Source organism: Corticium candelabrum, chromosome 11 (genome assembly GCF_963422355.1).
Source record: "Corticium candelabrum chromosome 11, ooCorCand1.1, whole genome shotgun sequence".
In the NCBI taxonomy this organism is placed as follows: domain Eukaryota; kingdom Metazoa; phylum Porifera; class Homoscleromorpha; order Homosclerophorida; family Plakinidae; genus Corticium; species Corticium candelabrum.
The window spans coordinates 7,681,812-7,698,777 of NC_085095.1; the positions used below are offsets into that span (position 1 = coordinate 7,681,812).

At 41.8% G+C, this 16,966-nt stretch overlaps 3 protein-coding genes and 1 long non-coding RNA gene across 6 annotated transcripts in view; 2 read left to right on the forward strand and 2 right to left on the reverse strand.

Moving 5' to 3' along the window:
* The window catches only part of LOC134187490 (cysteine and histidine-rich domain-containing protein 1-like), an 11,714-nt gene extending 1,884 nt beyond the window's left edge, over positions 1 to 9,830 (forward strand). Inside the window, exons 3-12 of the mRNA XM_062655625.1 lie at positions 180 to 236; positions 302 to 385; positions 597 to 661; positions 1,775 to 1,922; positions 1,981 to 2,048; positions 6,157 to 6,259; positions 8,662 to 8,690; positions 8,763 to 8,859; positions 8,935 to 9,000; positions 9,063 to 9,830. Coding sequence (XP_062511609.1) covers positions 180 to 236; positions 302 to 385; positions 597 to 661; positions 1,775 to 1,922; positions 1,981 to 2,048; positions 6,157 to 6,259; positions 8,662 to 8,690; positions 8,763 to 8,859; positions 8,935 to 9,000; positions 9,063 to 9,176 — 831 coding nt within the window. The 3' untranslated portion in view covers positions 9,177 to 9,830. The remainder of the gene's footprint in view (positions 1 to 179; positions 237 to 301; positions 386 to 596; positions 662 to 1,774; positions 1,923 to 1,980; positions 2,049 to 6,156; positions 6,260 to 8,661; positions 8,691 to 8,762; positions 8,860 to 8,934; positions 9,001 to 9,062) is intronic.
* Positions 7,972 to 8,187, reverse strand: LOC134187491 (uncharacterized). The gene is made up of 3 exons (XR_009971119.1): positions 8,161 to 8,187; positions 8,056 to 8,106; positions 7,972 to 7,994 (listed from the first exon to the last, which is right to left on the reverse strand). It is a non-coding gene; the product is annotated as an uncharacterized LOC134187491 (long non-coding RNA).
* On the reverse strand, positions 9,540 to 12,302 carry LOC134187488 (runt-related transcription factor 3-like). Its single transcript, XM_062655621.1, has 4 exons — positions 11,815 to 12,302; positions 11,382 to 11,486; positions 10,884 to 11,120; positions 9,540 to 10,819 (listed from the first exon to the last, which is right to left on the reverse strand). Exons 1-4 carry the CDS (start codon positions 12,158 to 12,160, stop codon positions 9,921 to 9,923), a joined length of 1,587 nt encoding a protein of 528 aa, XP_062511605.1. The 5' UTR covers positions 12,161 to 12,302; the 3' UTR covers positions 9,540 to 9,920.
* A 211-nt stretch (positions 12,303 to 12,513) lies between these two features.
* On the forward strand, positions 12,514 to 16,846 carry LOC134187489 (transcription initiation protein SPT3 homolog). 3 transcript variants are annotated; one of them, XM_062655624.1, is made up of 13 exons: positions 12,514 to 12,634; positions 12,692 to 12,855; positions 13,199 to 13,290; positions 14,925 to 15,009; positions 15,067 to 15,153; positions 15,219 to 15,330; positions 15,507 to 15,590; positions 15,653 to 15,705; positions 15,767 to 15,842; positions 15,903 to 16,018; positions 16,079 to 16,429; positions 16,498 to 16,611; positions 16,676 to 16,846. In XM_062655624.1, the coding sequence occupies exons 3-13, from the start codon at positions 13,286 to 13,288 to the stop codon at positions 16,718 to 16,720; spliced, it is 1,128 nt and encodes a 375-aa protein (XP_062511608.1). In that variant the 5' UTR covers positions 12,514 to 12,634; positions 12,692 to 12,855; positions 13,199 to 13,285; the 3' UTR covers positions 16,721 to 16,846. The 3 variants fall into 3 exon arrangements, with proteins under 3 accessions (XP_062511608.1, XP_062511607.1, XP_062511606.1); XM_062655623.1 differs by lacking the exons at positions 12,514 to 12,634; positions 12,692 to 12,855; positions 13,199 to 13,290 and adding an exon at positions 13,769 to 14,002; XM_062655622.1 differs by lacking the exons at positions 12,514 to 12,634; positions 12,692 to 12,855; positions 13,199 to 13,290 and adding an exon at positions 14,140 to 14,422.
* Positions 16,847 to 16,966: the final 120 nt, after the last annotated feature.

The following is a 16,966-nucleotide window of genomic DNA, read 5'->3' on the forward strand; positions in this document are numbered from 1 at the left end:
TTTGTCTTTTATTGTCTGTTTGTTTGCTTGTTTATCTGTTTGTTTATTCTGTATGTGTGTTTATCTGTTTGTTGTCTGCATATACTGTATGTTTGTCTCTAAGCTTTCTTACCTTTCAAATACACTCATAAACACGCACAAATGTTGCGGTATTAACGATTAACCTTTTTTGATGTCAGGGATGGAATTGCTGCAATAAAAAGTCAACCGATTTTACAGAGTTTCTGAATGTTCCTGTGAGTTACCATTAATCATTTCCTTTTATTCGTTTTCCACCATTATTATTTATCTTTGTTCCAAGGGATGTAAGGTATCATACCACAGCAACATCAAACCACCAGAACCAGAGAAGCCAAAACAAGAGGAAACGTTGGCACAAGGAGAAGTAAGCCGTGAGTTGATCAACACTCATAGGACATTAATGATTAACTAAATTATTAATATGTGGTAATTAATTAACTAATTAATTAATTATTATATTATAAAATTTATTAAGTTAATTAATATGTTGCTTGTGTGTTAGCAATGGAAATTGTGTGGTGGATTTAATGTGGTATGTCTTGGTGGATTTAATGTGTTGTGGTATGTGTTGGTAGGTACTTCATGGTGGGAGCCCTCAGCAGCCTATGAACAAGCCAATTGAAGTAGAAGAAAGGCCAAGGTTGATTATGTGCACGATCTGTTGTCTGTCTGTCTGTCTGTTTGTCTGTCTGTTTGTCTGTCTGTCGGTCTCTTTGTTAGTCTGTTGTTTGTTTGTCTGTTTCTGTGTTTGTCTTTCTGTTTGTCTGTTTGTTTATTGGTCTGGCTGTTTGTCTGTCTGTTTGTTTGTCTGTCTGTTTGTTTGTTTGTTTGTCTGTCTGTTTGTTTGTTTGTTTATTGGTCTTTGTTTGTCTGTCTGTTTGTCTGTCTGTTTGTCTGTTTGTTTGTCTGTTTGTTTGTCTATCTGTTTGTTTGTTTATTGGTCTGTTTGTTTGTTTGTCTGTTTTTGTTTTTTATTGGTTTGTTTGTTTGTTTGTTTGTTTGTCTGTTTGTTTGTTTGTTTATTGGTCTGTTTGTTTGTTTGTTTGTTTTTGTGTTTGTCTTTATGTTTGTTTGTTTATTGGTCTGTTTGTTTGTTTGTCTGTTTTTGTTTTTTATTGGTTTGTTTGTTTGTTTGTTTATTGGTCTGTTTGTTTGTCTGTTTGTTTATTTGTTTATTGGTCTGTTTGTTTGTTTGTATGTTTTTGTTGTTTGTCTGTTTTTGTTTGTTTGTTTGTCTGTTTTGTTTGTCTGTTTTTTGTTTGTCTGTTTGTTTCTTTGTCTGTCTGTCTGTCTGTTTGTCTGTTTTTTGTTTCTCTTTGTTTGTTTGTCTGTGTGTTTGTTTGTTTGTGTGTGTTTGTTTGTTTGTCTGTCAGTTGTCTGTTTGTTTGTCTGTTTATTTGTCTGTTTTGTTTGTTTGTCTGTTTTTTGTTTGTTTGTCTGTCAGTTTGTCTGTTTGTCTGTCAGTTTGTTTGTCTGTCAGTTTGTTTGTCTGTTTGTTTGTCTGTTTGTATGTCTGTTAGTTTGTCTGTCGGTTTGTTTGTCAGTTTGTTTGCTTGTGTGTCAGTTTGTTTGCCTCTTTGTCTTTCTGTTTGTTTATTTGTTTGTCGGTTTGTTTGTCTGTTTGTTTAGATACTTGTTCTTCAGTTGTCTTCCTGTTTGTTGTTTTACTCATCTTGTCAACAACCATCTAACAACTGGTCATCATGTCACACGAAAACTAAACTTATTAATGTGATTTTCTTGTCTTCCATAGTGATGATCTACCGATGGTGACAATGAAACCTGTCGTAGACCGAAGACTGACAGCTGCCCTCAATCACTTTAAATCCCAACTACAACAGTCACAACATATTTCAACTCAAAGTCGTATACCCATCTGTACTAATCGAGGATGTGGGAAAGTGAGACACAAGCAACAATCATCCAACAGGCTAAGTCTGATGTATTTGTATTATATAGTATGGCGAAGGTGGTGAGATGAATACACAATGTCATTATCACCCGGGAGTTCCAATATTTCATGAAGGGTACGTACACATTTGTTAGTCTATTGTACAGGTGTTATTCACTGTTTGATTGAATGGCTAATTTATTAATATTCAGTGTTTGAAATTCACAAAATTTTCTATGCGAAAGCCTTGGAGTCCCAATGCGCGCGTATTTTTATTAGCTACGAGCGTAAAAGAAGGACACCACCATAAGTGGTGGACTGCTTCGCGAGAAGCTTACTCTAAACGGGCTGAATTGACTTCCGGTCTGTCTGTCGGTATGTCACTATGTACCTATCTATCTATGTTTGTATGTTTGTTTATAAGCGTGTGTCACACTCGGGGAGTTTGTCGAGCCAATCAGCAATCGTTTTGGGACGCAAATCATACGTGACGTAACAATAGCATATCGGCGTGAGTCACTCTCAGGAATTTGTTGAGCCAATCAGCAGTTTTTTGGGATACCAACAATGGGTGACGTAACAATCCCGCGCATTATGACAGAAAAGCCGAGATGTCATAAACCTCCATTTTACGGTCAAACTGTCGTCAAACCGAGAAGCGCAGAGTAAAGTTCAGGTAATAGTTGTATGCGTTTGTTACTTTTTACAAAAGAATCTCAAAACAAACGAATTCATCGTTCTTCAAGAAGCCAAGTTAGGGCCCATGGGACCATGCATCTAGCTAATCACCGTTGCATGCGCACCACCAGCATGTCATCCGCGATCTTCAAGAGAGCAATATGTTCTAAGTAGGACTGATGATGAACAATCGACGTCGTCTTGCAAGAAAGATTTGTAGGAAACGTTGACGCTGCTTTCTTCTGGATCCGGTCGCTAGCTGTACATGATGTCCCTTCACAGTATTTTCTATGCAGCTAGGAGACGTACACCGATCTTTATCTACAACAAATTAGAAGAACGAAAGATGGCAACGATTCAATAAAAGTATGCTAATGATGTCCATTTCAATAGTTAATTAATTTATTAACTTTTAGTGATGCAAGAGCGCTATACATGCAGAATTAAGACATAACGTGGATAACAAGTCCACTCCGTGCAAGAGTTGCGTAGCTGTGTGAATTCAAAGTAGTGTTGGACATTGATGGTATTTAGTTAATTATCTTTAATCACATTGATAAACCCATGTGTTTTCAGAGAACTGCCGTTTACATTCTAGCAACAATTAAACTAATGATTAATTAATGATAATGACAATAAATAAACAAAATTTAATAAAATATACATTGATGTTTACAATAAATACACACACACACACACACACACACACACACACACACACACACACACACACACACACACACACACACACACACACACACACACACACATGCACACAGACAGACAGACAGACAGACAGACACACACACACACACACACACACACACACACACACACACACACACACAACACCACACACTCACACAAACACATGCATGCGCACACACACACACACACACACACACACACACACACACACACACACACACACACACACACACACACACACACACACACACACAAACAAGCACATATTTGCAAATGTAGACGCTCATAGCTCTGAAGCGATGGTGTAAACACAGCTTCATTTACTAGTATTAATATATTTTAATAACTGGAACAATAATTACAATAAAAATCATTTCATTGTCAAAATTATGATAGCTACACGCTTTTCTTAATAAATTATTAACTAATTACTAAGCAAGCTATGTTTAAAAGTTAGTACAGTGTAGTGATTGTGTAACAGAATCTGCTGTAATTACTAGACTATACATGTATGTGTATCACTGATTGACATTGTTTACAACAAAAAACAAGTGCATTACATTTTATCCTTGTACTTGTTATTATTCTTGATTCTTTTGTTGTAGATGATTTTCTTGCCATAAGGTGCAGTATAAGGACACCATTTAACTTTCTCGATTTTGACCATATAGAAATAGCCTGTAGGATCAAAGGTCTCTACATGTAGACTATGTAGACTGACTGTGGTGTCACACTTTCATCATGATTCATTAGACTAACCTAACCTTAGGTGCATACTTATGGGGGTGTGGTGGGGGTGGGGTGGGGGTGGGTGAGAATGAACCGACCCACTTCAGTTCGGTCCGCTTGTACAGTGTACCTCTGCATGTACACGACCGATCAGACTGAAGGGCGTATCCAGAAGTGCTTAGGCTTGGAGGCACAAACTTGTATATGTTCATTGTGACATGTGTATAATATAAATTGTAATTTATAGACACTCTATGGTTCAATATTAGAGCTTTAGCTGTCTCATTGTATTAAACAACAATTACATTACTTGCATACCCAACCATCTAGATTTGTCCTATTCATCACTGTCAATGCTTGAATCTTCAAAGTTATCTTGCAATAAAATGTCTGCAGCAGCAATTTTCAAAGTTTTGTTTGGCAATGTAATCCGGGGGCCTATCCTGGATCCGCCTCTGCTGAGTCTGCATGCACTATTTGCACCAGCTGTGTACAGAAGCTGTAGCTGCTGAAGCGCTGGTCTGGATATATATATATATATATATATATATATATATATATTCCAAGACTCTTTGGTGCATAATGTGAAGTGTGTGTGTGTGTGTGTGTGTGTGTGTGTGTGTGTGTGTGTGTGCACGCACGCGCGCGTACGTAATATGAACCAAAGCCAGATATCATTAGTGAATCCTTCTAACTCACTAAATGTAAAATGTAGGGAATGTGGGGGTTGGAAGGATTCACTAATGATGTCTGACTTTGGTTCATATTATCTATAGATCTTGTTTCTGTTACTTTTTATACAATCCCTACATCTATTTCTTTTTTCAGAGAAAAAGTTTTAAAATTCTAGTTTGGTAAGTTTTTATGAGTGCGAAAGCACAACCTAGGGCGTGCCTTTGTGTGCATTAGGGCCTGTAATGTAGGGCATAAGATCAGTGCGTTTTCATTAGCATTGATTAAATCTGTCTAAATGTAAACTTAAGCAGCTTTCGTTAGACATGATTCAGAGGTAGTTTACTCAAGTAGTCTAGAGGTTTAACGGTTGCGTGATGGTATACCATGGTATCATTTGTCATTTTTGCTCCTGTGTGCGACGTAGATCGCAAACATGATCGAATTACACATGCTGTTCTGGTGATAAACGTTTGGCCTATTAATTAAATTGGTTTGCACTTAGTCCATTGTCTCTGGTTGCCTGGACAAAAACAATCGCAAATGCTGCTCTGTGATTGGCCCGAGCTGTGCAATAGCGTGATGGCGGTCGTTAGATCCAATCTGCTTGAAAGAAACACAAATTTTTAACATTTCTTTCAGGGTTTTTTAATCACCATAAGAATAGAGTTCAGGTAATTCTAAAGCATTTTTTCAAGTTTCACAGCCGTACGTAACGTACAAAAGAGATATCCGTGGAGAAGAAGAAGAAAGAAGAAGAGCAAAATTGGCGCATGGGCCTCCGAGGCTAGCAACTGTTTTCTAGGTTGTTAGATGATTAGTGACCAAAACAAAAATAGAATATAGTACACAACGTACAAACATTTCATTTTGTTGATTTTGAGAAATTTTAGTCTTCATTTACTATGTTTTCTAGATGCGCAAAAAAGATGACCACACACCCACAACGCTTCATAACCAGGGCAATCCCTACATACAGGGTACTACCGTACCCTGTGATTACGTGTATAATATGCATATATATTACCAATGTCTTCCAGTAGATCTGGTAACTCATAAATAGATTCACTAGAATAGAGCATGTTGAGCTGACTGGAAGGTCCACTAGAGCACTAAAAGAACCGACCCATAAAATGCCCCATGTATATCCCTGCTAACCTAACCATGCAGAAAGCTCTATACTACTGTTTTTATTTAGATTCATGTACACCTACAATGTAAATGTTCATCTAATAATGTATTAGGTGTATGTAGATTTTGAGATACAAATTAGGAAAATGGGTGTCAGTATGAGCAGTTGCTGTATCTGTGTATAATGTGGTTGTACTTGCTGTATATGTTGTCTTCGTCTTACTTAGTCAGTTTGTCTATGTTTCTACTATGCAAGAGTATTGCTAATATTTATGGTGTTTAATTAGTTATTTGGGATGGATGTGAGCAATTGTTTGTGTTTGTAGAATGAAGTTCTGGTCTTGCTGTCAACGTAAAACAAGTGATTTTAATCAGTTTTTGCAACAAGAGCCGTGCAGTAAGGGAGAACATAATTGGGCTGACGCGGAGGTAAGAGTTGAATGGCAACTCAGTGCAGAGAGTTATGTAATTGTAAGGGTAGAAACTACGTGCGAGTAAATTGTACAGGTAAAAGTACTGCTTACGTTAGTGTTGCTCGGTTGTCACACACACACACACACACACACACACACACACACACACACACACACACACACACACACACACACACACACGCGCGCACACATACACACACACACACACACACACACACACACACACACACACACACACACACACACACACACACAAGAGTGGGCCTTGTATTCAGTTGTTGTTTAGCTTTCTGCTCAACAGATTCTTTGTTGAGTGTACAAGAATTAGGCAAACGTAATCAAACAAACATACATACGTAAACAAAATCAATGTAAAATCAAACAACACAGAACCTATAGTACGATGAGGGTACACCACATGATAGGAGAGTTGTTGGTTGCTTCCTGTTTCAGCATATTTTCTTGGAAAAAAAACGCTCGTACTTTGAATGAATGAATGCCATGTTGTTTTGTCAAGGAAATGCAGTATACACATATGTGATGACTACCACAATGTACAGTGTACACATAACCATGAAGATTACATACAGAGCACAATTTACAGATAGGCAGACAAGGTAGAGATTATTTGTTTTGCACGGTATCAGTGCAAATGGCTTGTCGAATGAAATCAGGTGTTCTAAACACTTCTTATTGGATAGTGCATCTGTACAATTAGCTCCACATTTCATGGCATTTCAGTTTGTCACACACACACACACACACACACACACACACACACACACACACACACACACACACACACACACACACACACACACACACACACACACACACACACACACACACACACACACACACACACACACACACACACACACACACATGCACGCGTGCACACACACGCACAAATTAATTTCACCAGCTTGGCTACTAGTTTCTCTTTGCTTTTTGTTGTGCTCTGTAAAGCATGATTTGGGTATTATTTACTTTTGTGGCTCCTCACTCTCTAATCTTGCTTAATTGATCTGTTTAGGAGTTTGCAACCTTTAAGGGCTTAAAATTCTTCACAGTTACTAGGTTATACTAGATTGTTTGTATTGACACTTGGTAGCAGGGCATGTGTGGTGCATTAGTGAAGCAGATTATCAGTGACAATTTTAGCATGAAGTAAATTATCTATTTTTACTGTGTAGGGTGAGGTTTCTTGCATAAAGTACAGAAATAGATTGCTACAGAAGAAAGCAATAATTTGAAAATTAAGAAAATGAAAATGGTCCTTTAGTTGATGGTTCTTACTAAACGCCAAATTACCTAAAACAAAGTTTTTCTATGAAGGCAGGAGTGTAGGTACTAAATGCAAGGTGACTCATCACTAGATTTAATTGGAAGCCAAGAAGGTAGCAGGATATGATTTGTTGTTGCTGTGTTTTTATTTACTTGCCAATAGCTCTCATCCGTGTTGTTAGAATTCAGTTGTCCCCTATGTTTTGTTGGAAGTCTACACTCCCTGTAATGCAAGGTTTACCTTGTATGATGCAAGCGTTACCTTGTATGATGCAAGCGTTACCTTGTGTGTATACATTTGAGTGGCACTGAAATCAATATGTTGTATATTTGCAGTCAACTTGATTTGCTTTCTATGATACATGTGAAGCATTGATAGGCAAGGCTAGAGTTCTGTGGTTTGTGTTCATGTTAAGCCTTCCATTGTTTCTTTGTGGCAATTACTGGGAAGCAGTAAGAGTGTTAGTGGCAGTGAACCCTCTTCTGTGGTTTCTTGGAAGTGACCTTTAAACTTTAGGCCTGATGAGCGTCTTGAAGAATGGAACTAGACACCTACTACGCAATGTTGGTCATGAAATGAGAAAAGAGGGTTCAAGATGAAGTCATTACTGTCATAATCTGATTTTTCACTAACAGTTCTGAACAGAGCTTGAGCTTTACTAGAACCCACAACATCTTAATATCATTTATGAAGTTGATTAGGGTTGATAGTGTGTTTTATAAGCTAAGACTTAGCCACAGAGTTAGCATGTGGTAGGTCATTAGCAAAGAGAAAGGACAAGAAAGAAAAGATGCAAGAGGCATAGGAAATATACTAGCCGCATGGTTGTCATGATAGCTGTGGGTATTAATTGTCTGTCCCCCGTCTGTCCAGTTTGTCTGTGTGTGTCAGACGTTGCTATCTTGGAGCTTACAGGTAGGCCATGCAATGATATTGAGGAAAGAATACTGCACACATTGACACCATCTGTCCAATCAGTCACTCACTAGAAACAGAGTAACAAACACTGAGCATTATTTTGTACACCGGGTGGTCTTCCTCTGTTCATTTGATAACAAAAGTTGTGGCTGAGGCCACTCTACTAATAACCCTCTTTACCTGTGTTGCAGGAAGCTGCTAAGTTAACCACACCATGCAGGTTAGAAGCATGTCATTAGGGGGTATCTCTGCCTGATAGAGCATTTCTGCTAACCTCAAATGAATGATTTAGATATGACTTCTTTCAAACTAGCAACACTGTGGTCATCTCTATATTTGCCAAGAACAGCATGCCAGAAGAGACGATAGTAGCCGGAAATCCTACTACAGTATGCCAACATTCCTAGTAACGTTGTGTTTTGATGTTTTCTATGTCTAACATTTCCTCTACCACTTTTTCTCAGATCAAGGTTCACGTAGTGTATGATTTCGGACGCAGAGAAGTCGACTACTTTTGGAAATTGCACGGTGTAAGTAACTCAAACTGAAAAGTGCTACAGCTTATCTCCTAGTGGTTTGTGTGCACAAACAGGTGGTTGATCCCCGCAAGAGTTCCGTCACTCTTCTATCCACAAAGGTAGAGATCAAATTGAAAAAGGCGTCAGCATCAAACTGGCCCGCATTGGAGTGGAAGGAAGAAAGATAGCAATTTTTTCAATGCACTGGCTAGATATACTGACTGTTTAGTCTGATTTTAATGTTCCGTCGATGTTTAGTTTTCTTTCAATTAAAGATCAAGCTGCGGCTTGCCATTGATTATCCACCCGCCTACTTTGAGGCATTAGTGTGCAACTTCGATATCCACCTCGCATCTTTGAGCAATTTGCGTGTCTAATGTTCATGTGGCTTCAATCATAAAGCCGCTGACAAGTTAACAGAGTAAGCATATTCGGATTATGAAGCGCCATTGTTGTAGCCCAGCTGTTTGTGGGAGGCAGACCAAACAGGCAATTTGGAGTATTGTAAGACGCGTGGCGTTTAGAAACTCGAGTGTTCAAGACAACAACAATTGAGACGTTGATTACAACCGCTGTTCTACTTCTCTACTTCTCAATAATACATAAACAGCCTGTAGAAAATCTGCAGTCAGGCAGGTGCGTCAACTGATTATCTCGGGATTTCACTACAAAAAAATTGCAAAATTCAAGGTAAACTTAAGTAGTAAGATAAAACTGCTACAATCCAGTCCTTATTACTCTCAATCAAAATAGCGTTGACTTTCAAACCAGACCAGAGGAATAAAATGTAAGCTGGCAATAACCAAATCACCAAATCAACTAGAACACGACTAAATAAATCCTCTCAACCCAAGTGTCCTCCAGCGCTATTTCTGTCAATTTGTACAATCTAAACGTGTCTTATCGACAGGGAGGGATGCTTGTTTGTTGGATCAGTAGGGCCTCCACAGATCCTTGCCCGAGTCCTCGTCCGTGTTGCCACTATTGCTCTGCCTCGTGGCCTGTGCATCGCTTTCAGTCTTTATTAACGAAGAACTCCTGCTCAGAGGTTTAGACTTGGGAGGAGGTGACAGAGTGATTGCAGGCACGTAGGTGTCTGGTGCTCCAGAACTCATCATCGTCTCTCCATTGATCGACATGGCAGCCATCGCAGCTGGATGATAATGATTGATGTGATCGAACTGGAACGATCCATGCCCCATTGCTAGTTCACTGGCTAATGACACTCCAGGGCCGATGGTCGGAGGTGCCATAAGCTGACCTGCAGCTTGTGCTGCATGCATTTGAGCATATCGAACTGTCGGCGTGATGGGGGTTCTCGGTGTGACCGGAAGACTGAATATATCTGCCGATGTGACGAGGCCAGCTAGTGCACTGGCCGGAACGTCGAAAGCTTGTGCCGGTCGTTCTCCCATCATCGAATAATGGGGAGCTTGACAAGACGTGATGTCTAACGTCTGTGGAGATGGCAACGACAGACTAAGTCCACTAATACCGACGGGAAGAGGAGACAGAGGGACGAGGCCAGGTGGCCCTCCACCCCCAAACGGTGCATATCCAAAGTTTGTCGTAGTCGGCGATCGAATCGCAAACGGAGGAGGAAAAACGAAGCCTCGTTCTAGTGCACCGGGAAACTGTCTGCCACCAAACGGGCTACTCACAGCAGCGAGTGCATCAGCAGTCGTCACGACTGGCTGTAGAGATGGCATCTCCTGCGATGATGTCGTGAACAACGGCTGACTTCCAGCCATCGACATATCAGAATGCCCGGCCTGACTCACCACACCCACTGAACTCACTGGGAATCCATGATTTCGCTTCATTGCATGTTCTAATCACAAAAATTCAAAAATTCAAAATTCAATTTTTAACATTTTGTTCATCATGTTTCTTACCACTTGGTATGGCACTGAATGCTGAACCCTCTCTGTGTGCAAACACTCCTCGCTGCATCTGGGGCGTATCCCCCGCTGATCCCAACGAGCTGGATGACGACGATAGAGAGGACTGCACTGACGTCAGCGATGACGCCTGCATGAAGTCGCTGTTGGTCATCATAAGCGGCTGCCTCACATAGGGCGACATGTGATGCCCGGGCATAGTCGGCATCAGTTTCTCCCTCACCTTATGCCCTAAAAATCATTAAAAATCAGACTTGTTTCGTCCGACGTCATAGAATTACGTGGGCAGAAACAAACAATAAAATCAACACACTGCATTGCGTTATAACAAACCACGCACACGCGACATGTCACACCGCCCAAAATGCCGCCCACGCGCAGACGCGCTTCCTGTTGTGGACAAAGGTACAATACGAAGACGACACACCAGCTGACTCGCAAACTACTTGCCCCAGAGCATAAACACATACGTACACACACATAACAACTCACTTCTCGGCTCTCGAGGACCGTCGACGGTCACTTTGATGGCTTTCTTGTACACAGCCTTCTGACTCGGGTCGGTCTGCACGCTGATGACGACATCGAGAAACTTGCCTGAACAAAAAAAACGAATTTAGAGCATTAGCATTCGTCACCCAAATCGATGTCATCATGCGATTGGTGGTTGTCGCGTTGCGTGTGTGAGCAGGACGTAACGGTTCCGCCATTTCCGGTTCAATGCAACATTCTAGCAACAGCCTCTAGTCACGCTCAACAGACAAAAGGATTCTTCTCGGAAAGCAACCTCGAGACGTACGCGTTTGCAACAGTTAGTGCGAATGCTGACTGTATGTATGTGTGTGCGCGCGTGTGTGTATGTGTGTGTACAACAGCGTCTACCGCAAGGGCGGGCGTGAAATCTTATCCACTATTATCGCCTCACCTCGTCCAGAGCGGCCGACGAACCTCAGATCGTTAAAACGTGCCACATTGCTGCGAAATATGGCCGTCGAATTGCGCAGCTCCGCGCTGGCGTTCTCCTCGTTGCTGGCCAGTAACGTGACCTTGACACCATCCGGAACGACCATGTCACCGACGGCCAGCACCTTGAATGGCACTGGCAGTGTCTTGTTCACGCGCCAGTGAGATGGCAAAATGGTGCAAACGATGTTAGGATTGTCGGTCTTCACGAGCTCGCCGGGATGTTCGGCTAGCGCACCGACCATGCTCATGTCGAGCGAGTCTTTGCTGCGCTTTGGAGCGGGCTCTCTTTCCATAGTCAGACGCATTGGCGCTGTTGCTTTCTCCAGATCAAACCGCAAAATAGATCGCCCACTAGAAGCCTGCTGAAAAATTAACGCTTGACCTCAAACCGGGGCTGGTATATAAGGGCAATGAAGTTCGAACACACGCCTCAGCCACTGGTACTCGACGCAAACTAATAATGCCACCTCGGTATGTTGACACCTTGCTTTACGCAAATCCCAATATGCGCTTGTTCTCGTGTATCACGGTTACACCCTCTTCCGGTTGATAGACCAATCACCACGCTTATCTATTTTGTTTCGAATTCCGAGTAGTCCCATGCTTTGGCGTATCAACCAATCATCGTGGAGGTTGGATAATTAGGTTATTAGCCACGCCTAAGAACCTCGCTCCAACTTGTAATACCGGAACTGAAGTTCAACGGCTGTGACGCACGAACGCGGGGATCCGATTCTGACCGGCGAATCGGAGCGTAGCAGAGGGCAAAACAGCATTTGGTACGAACGTTACTGTTATTCGAAGGTCAAACGATAGGTAACCCAATTAAAATGTAGAACGCGAAGTGGTGAATTTGCTAACCGCAAACGTCGTGCTCACCAGCCAGAGCGTCCGCTGCCCTTCAGGATTCGCGACAACGAAGTCGAGAAACAGAAGCAAGACAGCCCGACGGCCTCGCGCCTCAACGCAACAGCCGTCGACGAGCAAGACGTCGCGAGACGTAAGCCATTCGCACCGGAATGCGACGAGTTACTCTTACTGAGAAGACTCGCATGCTAAACCGCAAACATCAAATCATTCCAACAACCACTTAGACATCCGTACGTCAGAGTTGGTAGCATGAATAGGTTATTCAGTATGAAATATTGTTTTCCGATGAACTCATTGCTTTGCCTTGCCGCAGACGTTTATTTTCTGGACTTGGAACTGTTTGCATATATCACCTCCGGCGAGTTGAGTGCGAGAGAGTGCGCGCCGCAGTGTGAAAACCGCAATCCATCAATAGCCGCTTCGAGCAACGCCCCCTAATACGTATTTTGCTTGTTTGTCTTCCTTGTTTGCAGCACAGGCCGCTTTCTGCTGAAGTGTTGGCGACAGATGGGAGCTGCACACGACGCGACAGGCTCGTTTTCGAGGCAGAGATTCAGAGTATGATGTAAGCGTGAGTCTGTGACATTGCGCGGCTGTTGTTGGATGAGTTGCTGCGTCGCGTGCTGTTATCTCCACGTGCATGCCAGGGCTGGGCGTTTGAATGAGCTGGAAAGCCGCAAATCGGATATGACTGCTTGATAGGCTAATGTTTCGCTCAACTTGATGTTTTGTGTGAGAGTCTGCGTGCTCGACCGGAATCTCGAGTTACATCTGATGTCTTGTGTTTCTCATTTTGTCGCGTTGGCAGCATCCCGTCTTCTGTAGATGTTTGCTTGTTGAAGCACCGAATTGCGTGTGGCATGTGCAGAATGCTTATAAAATAGACGTAATGTCTACGCTTTCTACTTGATTAGCGGGCAATTTGGCGTTGGATCATGCCTGTTTGCAAGCATTTCTGTCATTTGGAGTGATCAGGAAGTGCTAGTGCCTAGGGAGACAACAAATAAACAAAAGGTGATAAAAACCTGTTCCGCAATACTCTTTCATCTGATTAAAACGAGCGTATTCAAGACTTTCGTTGCCTTGTCAGGGTTTCTCAAATCAAATGTGATAGTTTGAGGTTGAAGAAGCTTGATGGGTGGGTGGAACTTGCGGTTAGTTCGACTGCAACAGAGTGCCAATGGGCAATTGGTGGGCGGTACCAGGCCATCCAAACTCTCCTGTTACAGAGTGGCATTCTCCGAGAGGCGGCGGCGGAGATGACGACGTATGGAATGGTAAACACGTGACGAATCGCGGAAGATAAGACCGCAACGAGCTTCACTGGGCTTCCCATCCCGTGCGTCCAAAGAATAGAGCAGAATATTGGGTTGCTGCCAGTTATTATAGGTCATTTGTTTTTAATTAAAGATATCATCTCATATCTCATAGACCAGTTGAGCAATGTTGAGTAACAGCGTCTGCATGATGTGACAATTCCGTTAGATAGTCGGACACCTGTTTTGATCTGCGTGCATAGCAAGTTCTGGTTCAATGAGGGGAGGAGTTTGGTGACATATGATAATATCAGTGGAACTGTAGCTGATTGGTTCGAACAGGATGTCTGGATATTGTAAATGGGCGGTGGAGACTCACAGTCTGGCCTCCCTGATATTGGAGATATTGACTAAGGCAGCAGATGTTGACGTCATTTCAAGGTGGTGAGACACACAATACAGATCATTTGCTTCTGCATTAGAATTAAGGTCAAGACTCTATATGATTAGGACCAAGTCATTAGGACCAAGTCATCATGATCAAGGCTTGGCTTAGCTAGGCTTACAGCAGAATAGGCTACTAAATGAAATTTAAGTGTTTAGTGCAAGGCTGGGTTCAGGCCTGAGGGTGCATATGATGTCTAGGCATAGGAATCTGTGGAACTGACTACAATCAGATCAGATTTGTACTTGCAGCACACTAATGCCACAGAACAGACCTTATTCCTGTGGGCAGAGTTCAGTCTTCTCTGTGGTTGTTTATGTAATGTTTTATGTATGTACTGTTGTCTTGTCAACCACTAGAGGACTGGATTACTGTGTTGTTGTTGTTTTAACGTTGAGACTGTCTTGAGTTGTTCTTTCTAGTTCTTTCTAGATAATTTGATTGGAGCCTCCAGGTGGTTACACGAGGCTAATACTATTGACTTATTTTCTATGACAGGCATGCCTTTGGTGATGTGCGTCATGCTTTGTCACAATCTGCTGCTTTAGTAGAAGATATTGTTCGACACCAAATTCGACGTCTGGTACTGCTTATTGTCAAACAGAGGGAATACTCTAGGAATCTATTGATGATGTGATAGGTGGTACAGACAGTTGATGTTACCAATCTGAGAGGTGGGAGATTTATGAATATAGAGGATGTTGTTTTTCTGCTAAGACATAACAAGGTTTCTGTCTGATAATACATTGAATTAGAACGTGATCTATGCTATAGTATGCATTGTTTGTGTAGGAGAAACTAAAGCGTGTGGTCAGATATATCACTTACAGAGACATAGGTCAGAAAGTACAGAAGCAGATGGGTGCAGAGGAAGATGATACATCATCAGAGATGAGCTGTTTAGGTGTGTGTGTGTGTGTGTGTGTGTGTGTGTGTGTGTGTGTGCGCGCGCGCGCGTGTGTGTGTGTGTGTGTGTGTGTGTGTGTGTGTGTGTGTGTGTGTACTTCATCTTATTTCAAGCTCTCTTTTGTCTTTTAACTTGTGGGGTTTCTTGTTGCTAATGACCCTTATTTTATCTAGATTCTGTCAAGGTACCTCTCACATCTTGTTCTAAAAGGAGGAAATTATGCTTTGACTTTCTAAGGAGCCCCGACAATCATTCCGGTTTTGACTTGCACCAATTAGCTTACTAGATGTTTTTAACACTAACAGGTTTGTTTGTTCAGGTAAGTTGGAGGTCACCGATGAGTTGGATGAAGTTAGCCTGGACAGGATGGAGGTAGACTTTAGTGTGGTTTAATCCTAGCAGTAGGGTCATCATGATTAATGATTCCATGCAGAGGGCAGACAGTAGGACACACAGTATGGATCACACTCAGTATATTGAGTTTAGTGAATGTCGCCAGATCAATTTTCGTATGTTATTCTGGGTGTTACTTGTTTATGTTGCCCTTTGGATATTGTGCTGTTTGATAGATAAGAAACTGAGTAAATTTCGAGACTGGTTGGATTGTGGCTCTCTGATTGACCTGAAACCAGGTTCTGCAGTGCTGGAGGTCTTTGGCTATTTGGCATATGAGACAGTTGGGCAGGTGAGTCACTCCACAAGACCAAATGGAAATCTTCTGCTTATAGCTTGTCAATGCTTATAGCTTGTTGAATTAAGTTTGCTAGTAAAGAGGGATGCCGATGGTCATAGTGATCCTCTGTCTTCTGACTATACCTCAGTTGTGGAGCGGCCTGTCAATCCAACAGCCTATGGCATTACATCCACTTTTGTAACAACTCCAGCACCTTCGTCACCTGGACCATCGCCTCCTTCACCTCCATCGTCACCTCCATCGACTCCAAACACACCGAATGCAATTCCACCGTCTGCAAGCCCAGCAAGTACCACCAGTGTCCTTACGACAGTCGAGGGAGCAAATGGAGGAGTTGATAAAGTAAGTCAAGTAGTGGCATCAAGCAAATCATCAAAATCAAAGAAGAAGGGAAAAGCAAAGGTTTACTGTATTACCTCTATCTGCTATTTATCATGTTTTGATGTTGGTGTATTTACGGTTTTATCCAGACTTTCTTGCCTGCACTTGCAACGTCTGTGTCTGCCAATGCACTGCAGCCGTGGCACATACAAGAAGCTTATCGAAGATATTCCCATCTAATAGGACCAATGTCAGCATACTCTGTAAGTTAGCTGGAGCAAGAGTCTACAGGCAACAAAGAATTTGTTTTTGTTTTTTTGTAACCAGCCAACAACCAGACCATCAGCACTTCAAACAATGCTGTGCTGTTAGTTTGTTCATGCAGCTAGATCACTACCATACCTTATCAGGTACAGTTATGATTTTTGAGTATACTAGATGTGAAACTGTTGTATTAGCTATAGCATTATTTAATTAATATGATCCAGTTACACAAGATATGTTAGAATCATATTTAATTAATGAGTATTGCTCCAATGGCTTACAAGTGGGGTGGTGGATCTTGTTTATTTAGAACATCTGCATCATCTTGTCTTGTCTCATCTGCATCATCACATC

Coding starts and splice junctions, on each gene's coding strand:
- LOC134187488 (XM_062655621.1), bottom strand. CDS start 12,160: ATGCGTCTGACTATGGAAAGAGAGCCCGCTCCAAAGCGCAGCAAAGAC. Junction 11,487..11,814: donor CGTCGGCCGCTCTGGACGAG/GTGAGGCGATAA, acceptor TTTTTTGTTCAG/GCAAGTTTCTCGATGTCGTC. Junction 11,121..11,381: donor CGGTCCTCGAGAGCCGAGAA/GTGAGTTGTTAT, acceptor AATGATTTTTAG/GGCATAAGGTGAGGGAGAAA.
- LOC134187489 (XM_062655622.1), top strand. CDS start 14,325: ATGTCTGGATATTGTAAATGGGCGGTGGAGACTCACAGTCTGGCCTCC. Junction 14,423..14,924: donor GATGTTGACGTCATTTCAAG/GTGGTGAGACAC, acceptor TTTCTATGACAG/GCATGCCTTTGGTGATGTGC. Junction 15,331..15,506: donor ATCAGAGATGAGCTGTTTAG/GTGTGTGTGTGT, acceptor TATTTTATCTAG/ATTCTGTCAAGGTACCTCTC.